The sequence below is a fragment of the Trichosurus vulpecula genome, chromosome 9 (genome assembly GCF_011100635.1).
Source record: "Trichosurus vulpecula isolate mTriVul1 chromosome 9, mTriVul1.pri, whole genome shotgun sequence".
NCBI classification, from domain to species: Eukaryota; Metazoa; Chordata; class Mammalia; order Diprotodontia; family Phalangeridae; genus Trichosurus; species Trichosurus vulpecula.
Window position 1 is genome coordinate 111,438,741 of NC_050581.1, and position 6,866 is coordinate 111,445,606.

General features: G+C 47.1%; 1 protein-coding gene across 1 annotated transcript; it reads right to left on the reverse strand.

Annotated features, from left to right (window-relative positions):
- Window positions 1-694: 694 nt before the first annotated feature.
- LOC118832202 (cathelicidin antimicrobial peptide-like) lies at window positions 695-6,623 on the reverse strand. The gene is made up of 5 exons (XM_036739603.1): window positions 6,458-6,623; window positions 3,819-4,021; window positions 2,203-2,310; window positions 1,887-1,958; window positions 695-808 (listed from the first exon to the last, which is right to left on the reverse strand). The coding sequence occupies exons 1-5, from the start codon at window positions 6,621-6,623 to the stop codon at window positions 695-697; spliced, it is 663 nt and encodes a 220-aa protein (XP_036595498.1).
- Between the last annotated feature and the right edge of the window lie 243 nt (window positions 6,624-6,866).

Genomic DNA, 6,866 nt, shown 5'->3' on the forward strand with positions numbered 1-6,866 from the left:
ACAAACAAACAAAAAAACCTTCGGGGACACCCTATTGTCTGTAGGATAAATTACAAACTCCTGGGAAAGGCCTGATATTTAAGACCCTCTTGGACCCAATCTACCTACATCACCTTACAAATTGTACTGCTTAATGCTCTAAATATTTTGCAGTCAGACTAGATTTCTTGCTGTTCCATAGTCTTATCTTCACCTGCCCAAAGAGAGTTCCCTGTGCCTGGACTGTATCCCTTCTCATCTCTGCACATTGAAATCCTTCACTTCTTCCAAGGTCCAGCTCAGATACCACTTCTTTCATGAAACCTTCACAGGTCTATTGCCCCCACAGGCCTAACCATAAAGTGATCACTCTCTCTCTCAGATTTCCTAAACCACTTTGTCTACATATTGCCTGGTGCCAACTCACTGACACATGTTACACCGTGTGCTTCCATTTCTGCTCCCACTCCCACTCTTCCTAGATTATAAGCTCCCTCAGGGGACACATTGTGGGCAGTTTTTTTTTCATCTGTTTATGTGCAGTCTAAAATTACATAGCAAGTACCTAAATGGTCAGTGAGAGATGAACTGAATGGAGGAGGAAATCTGAGAAAATATGGAGACAGAGAGCAAAACTGAAGTTTATTACTCTAAGGAGACCAAGGCACAGTGCATGGCCTTAAACATTAATGGAGGCTCAATATCACATACAAGTCTAGCCTGGAAGTGGGATAGAAAATCCAATATTAGAATTCTTTAATCTTTTCACAATGCTCTTCCCCAGTTTCTTCAGTCTCTTCCTCAAACTACGTCTCTTGATCTTTTCAGGCTGCAGAGGGAAGACAAACAGAGCTCCTTAGTCCAGGGCCTCTGGGGGTCAGACTGAAGAGGGAAGAAAGCCTGCCCACCTTAGGAATGGAGTAACTTTGAGCTTCATGAGACTCAGAGGTTAGAGGGACCTCCACAGTCATCTGGTGTAACCCACCAGAGAGAAAGGAGGAAACTTAAGGCAGATCCTGACACAGCTGGCAGCTGACAGACCCAGGACTCAACCCCAAATCTCCAGCCTTACAATGCTAAATCCAATGCTCTAACCAGCACAGAAAGTTAAAGCCTTCAGGTTCATTTCAAAAATGTTAAAAAGTTTGCCCAGGATGCCCTCCTCCTGTTTCTGTGCCCAGGAGATATAGAGAACAAGAAATCCTTGCCCCAGTCCTTCAAAATTTCTCCCCTCCAGGAATACCCTGGGACCAGATCACATAGATTATGGCTCTGGCATGACCACACCTCGCCTGCCAGACCTCTCTCCAGAGTGGCTGACAGGGACACTGACTGTGCCCCCAGCCCACCCCACCCTAGTTCTCCTAGCCCATCTCATCACTGAATCCTTGGGGTAACAGGACAGTTACACTGAGTCACAAGACCTGTTTCCTTTCAGACACTACTTAGCTCTATGACTTTGGGAGAGGTTATTTCACATCTCTGAACTTCAGAGGGAGTTGGACTAGGTAATCTCTAGGGCTCCCTCCAATTCAAAATCCTCCGATTGATTCTCTGGAAACACAGATCTAGGCCCTTCCTGTCCCATTGGCCTTCTCTACTTCCCCCTCTTTCCCTTGGAGGTCAGATATCTCTCTAGCTTCTGAGCTGGGATTGGGGGAGGTGGATGGGAGAGAGAAATGCTCCTACCTCGGTATCTACATCCCCTCCTGGAACCTAGAGGAAGAAATGCGAGGCTACGCTGAGGCTAAGGTTAGAAAGAGGGCAGAATGGTCAAAGTTGGTCCCAAGCCCCTCTAGCTACAGATCAATCCCAGCAGCCTCCAAGACAGAAGGCACCATATACCCCTCCTGGAGTCTGGAGGTTTGGGCTCTTCTCCCAGACCCCACAGAGGATTCATCACTTACCCCATCACAAGAAATATCAGCAGAGGGATTGGGAGAATCCAGGGCAATGGCTCCAACGCATTCTTTCACCACCTGGGAAGGGTTGCAGAGAGAGGTCAGGACTCTGGAACTTCTGCCCCTGACATGACAGGACTGACAACAAGCTCCAGCTTTGTCCCAAGCCTGGGAGGGTTTTTCTGCTTCTCATCTTGGGCAAATCACTTTCCTCAGGGCAGCAGCAAAGCAGAGGTCAGCACCCTCCCTGCCCCAAGGGGTGAATATCCCCAGAAAGAAACTCATTCAGTCAGTCTCCCTCCACAGCCCAGGACACTCTCACCCCATTTTCCTTGAAGTCACATTCATCTGGATTGCGATTTTCAGTATTGGGGCACACAGTCTCTCTGATGGTGAAGCTCAGAAGTTGAGGAGTAGCAGTATCGTTGTTCTGAGGAGGAAGATAGGACAGCCTTTTAGACCAGGGTCATATCTGAGCTCCTGTGGGGCCAGGAGCAAGCTATTTAGTGCTGGAAGGGACCTTAGACATCATCTAGTGTGAACCCATCGATTTCTAGATGAGGAAACTAGGAACTAGGAAAGTTAGGTGACTTGCCCAAGGTCACACTGGCAGCAGTGTCAGAACTGGGGGCATCCAGGACAATCGTTCATCCAAACAGTGTCTACTGAATGACTTCTGCGGTTCCCATGTGCTCAGCTTCCACATTCTCTGTCCTCAGGGAACACATCAGGCTTGTTGGGAGACAAAAATTCTTAAAAAGGAAAAAAAAAAAAAACAACGGAAGTTGGAACCTGTTCAGAGCCACATCAGAGTTCCAGTTGTGGCAAGAATCCTGGATTGGGGGTCTGAAGACCTGTGCTTTATTTCTATTCTGAGTACATAGCATTGTTCCTGGGACATAGCAAGAGATTCAACAAATCAATAAACATTTATTAAGCACCTACTATGTGCCAGGCACTGTGCTAAGTACTAGGGATCCAAAAAAGAAGCAAAAGACAGCACCTGCCCTCAAGGAACATCTAATCTAATGAGAGGGAGACATCATGCAAACAAATATACACAAAGCAAGCTCTGTGCAGAATGAATAGGAAATCATTAAAAGAGGGAAAGCACTGGGATTCAGAAATGCCTTTTCATTCATTCACTCCTTCATTGCTTCATTCACTCATTCCCAGTTCTGATACTTACTGCTGTTTACCCTTCATTTCTCTGGACCATGATTCCTATTTTGTAAATCTAAGGTCCCTTCCAGCTGGATAGCCCATCATTCTGTGCAATGCTGTAGGGTATGTGGAGAGACAATGAGAGATCCCTCTGGCCTGGCATTGCTGATGGGGACCTTGAGCTCTACTCTGAGGTGGGAGCAAGATTCGAAAGTAAGGGGGAAGGGGAAGGAAATTCAAGGCAAGGGAGTCCTCCCAGGGCTACTGGGAGATAGGCCAGGCAAGGATTATTATGCCCAATTTACAGATGAGAAAACTGAAACTCAGAGAGGGAAGACAGCTTGCTCAGAGTGAGAAAAATGTGTCAGACCAGGAATGAGAACTCAAGTCTTCTGACTCCAATAGAAACAGTGAACATTTATATATATAGTGCTTCTATATGCCAGGCAATATACTAACTGCTTTACCATTATTATCTCGTTTGATTTCACAACAACTCTAGGAGTTTGGTGCCCACCTCACAGTTGAAGAAACTGAGGCAAACAGGTTAAATGGCTTGCCCAGTCACACAGCGAGTGAGTGACTGAGAGTGCATTTGAACTCAGATCTACCTTACTTTTTGGGCTAGTGCTCTATCCAGTCTGCCACCTAGCTGCCCCTCTCCACTACATCACAATGTCTCCCCAAAGGGAGACCAAGGTTATCTGGAGTGAAGGGGTCATATTAGGGAATATTGGCTGGTGGAGCCCTCCCCCCCGCCCCAGTGCTACTCACTTCCCCAGACTGCAGATCCAGGATTGAGAGACGAAAGACGTTTTCTGATCCTGAATTCTTGTTGTATTGTTGAATGAATCTATTCACCAAATCCTGGTATTTCTGGTCCTGACCATAGGCATGTGGAGTCATCAGGCTGAGCAGCCCCAGCACCAACAGGAGTAGCTGCATGGTTGAGCCCCTCATCTTCTTGGGCCTCAATGCTGTGAGCAGAAAGGAGCTATCTTTTATTCACTGGCCCCTCCTCATCCTTACACGAGGGCCATGGATACCTCCAGCCACTGGGTACCAACAGTTCCCTGAGGTCTGTGGTTTCCCCCATTCTTTTGTTATTGGTTACCTCTTGTCCCCAGGGCTGGGACTCCCCTCCTTCAATTTCCTCATGCAGCTCTGGAGTTAGCCAAAAGGAAGTGTTGGGGGAACAGGTAGAGGAGGAAGGTGGGAAGATTAGGGAGGTAAAGGGATATGAAGAAATAAATATTTTCCCCAACTTTCTCTGTCTTCAAAATCCTAGAGGGCCTGCAGATGGGTGGATGGTCCAGTCAGCTGGCACATTGGATTGCCTTTCCAATTACTCAAGGAACTTTGCAATAGAGTTAGGGTTGCTTAAAATGACCTCTGGATTCTCCTCTGATCCTTCCTAAAATGGTCAAGACTCAGGCCTCCAAAACAGATAGTCCAAGAGTCAACCAGAGTTCCCTTTATGATTCCTAATTCCTTCTAGTAAAGCATTCCCAGTTTGGCCCCTGCCTCCATCCCATTCAGCTCAACAACTTTACATGCTGACAGATCAGCCCTATAGGCTGTCCATCTAACAGCATATCACAGGCCAGACAATAGGTTTTTTTCAGCCAGAAGAGGTGATTCTAAGCAGAGGCTGAAAGAGGGTAAGGATTCTGAGAGGAAGAGTTAGAGAGAGGGCATTGATGGTGTGGGGATTCCCGGCCTGTGCAGATTCAAGGAGGTAGAAGATGGAATGAGGCTGAAGAACAGGCCAAGCAGGGGATAAACAGACAGCAAGTGAGTTAGTGGGGAAAGTCCAGGAGGGGAGGAATCAGGAAAAGTCTGACGTAGGAGATGGTACCTTACAGGGAGCAAGGTAAGGATTCTGAAAGGTGGATATGAGGAGAAAGAACATTTCAAATATATTGGAGCACCTCTGCAACTGCACAAAGTTGAGCAATTATCTGTCAGACTGTAGGTGGAAGCAAGGTGGGATTTTGGTTATAATTTTTTTTTGTTTTGTTTGGTTTTTGTAGTTCAGTTTCCCAGGGTCATGGTAAATTGTAAACATCTGAAGAACCAATGTCCTTTGAACCCTGGTAATTAGAAGCTGTGCTGAGCCGATTAGTCAAAAGTGTGTGTGTGTGTGTGTGTGTGTATGTACATATGCATATATGTATGTATGTTAGTATATATTCTGAGGGGACATATTTCCTGGCAGTAGTTCACTTATGGAAGGAATTTTAGCCATTATCAAGAGGCACATGCCACCCTCATCTTGAACCCAGATATTGGTGCTCTTTCTCTAGGTCTGGTTATATATATATATGTAGGGAGGAGACGTCTGATAGAGACAGGAGACCTCTGATGGAGAGAGAAGACCTCTGATGGAGAGAGGAGACCTCTGATACCAACCCTTATGAGAACGCTGAAACACTGGATTAGAATAAAATACTAAAGGAAAATGAATGGGATGGATAATTGTGAAGACTTCACAGGGTATGTCTAAGGGACTAGGAGAGGGTTGGGATTTGGCCTTGTGATTCTGGAAGGTCAGGGCCTGAAGCTGTGGGCATGCCCTTCCCCACCTCTCTCTCAGATGTTAGAAGATAATGAACTTCCTATGAGCTATTTGTTCTCTGCTCCAGGAAGGTCTCTCCTCCCCCGACCCCATTTCTTCTCCTAGACTTTCAGACGCCACACCAGCAGTTGAGTTCTGATAGGGAAAACTTGAATGGACCAGAACAACCTTGGTCTTCTGCCTAGTTTTTGCACCTAAACTGTAAGCCCACCTCCCAGCCAATGGTGAGAGAAGGGATAGAGGTGGGTGGGAATCTTTTCATTAAGAGTATAAATTAAGGCAGGTTCCCTTTTACCTCACCTTCTCCATTATGGAGATGTGCCCAAATTTTGCAAGGTTTGTAAAATAAATTTACCTTGTTTCTCCTAAGGATGTCTCTCCTATTATTTAAAAATCCTGTCCCAAGCAAAAGTATGGGGATTAGTGAGACCGGGATAGTTTTCTGTTGTTTTCCAATTATTGTATTATTTTCCTGTGCCCAGAGCCCAGACCAGACAGGTCCCTCCCCAAGTGAAGCTGGGTGGGGGGAATGAGCTGCCCCCAATTGGGGGGGTGTGGGCCAGAGACAGAAGCTAGGGGCAGGGGCCCCTGGAGACTGCTGTGCCTGGACCCAGGCAAGAGCAGGAAGAACTTGAAGTGGAGCAGTCCCTTCCTCCATGAGGTGGGACTTGGAGTAAGAGTAGAGAGCTGCCTGCATGTGAACCCAGGCATGAATTGGGAGTGGTTGGACCCTGCACGTGCAGGAGGAGGAACACCAGAGGTCAGGACTCAGCCCCAAGAGGAGATGGAGGCTTTACAGCAGGGCAGGAGCAGTGAGCATGTTTTCCTGCCTCACCTCCCTGGAATGGGTTGGGACCAAGGGAGTAGAGTTGTCTATGGTAGGATGGGGGAAGTACTGTGGTCCCCTCAGGACTGACTCTGTTGGCTTTGTCACTCAGCTGCCCCTCAGGACTTGGAAGCAGGGTCTGAAGCAATGTTGGGACTTGGACTGTCTGGCTCATTTGAGCATGTGTGCACCTGAGAATGCTAGATGGAAGCCTGCAACAGCAGTGTGGGGAGGACACACCCCCAAGATGACTTTACTTAGACACTTTGTTTTGTATTGAGGGGACTGTAATCTACTGTGACCCAGGGGTGAAGGTTGTTGTTTTCTCTGCTGCCCCTGAAGATGTGCTGTGCTAGGGAAGACCCTGGGATCCCTGATTGTATAAATAAGTATGAGGTGGGGAGGTATGCTGTGTTAT

Bases quoted from the DNA above. Each gene is read 5' to 3' on its own strand.
- LOC118832202 (XM_036739603.1), bottom strand. From the start codon at position 6,623: ATGAGCCAGACAGTCCAAGTCCCAACATTGCTTCAGACCCTGCTTCCA. The intron at 1,959-2,202 runs GTGAGAGTGTCC...AACCCTTCCCAG, and splicing joins GTGACTTCAAGGAAAATGGG to GTGGTGAAAGAATGCGTTGG. The intron at 809-1,886 runs GTAAGTGATGAA...TTCCCTCTGCAG, and splicing joins CTGATATTTCTTGTGATGGG to CCTGAAAAGATCAAGAGACG.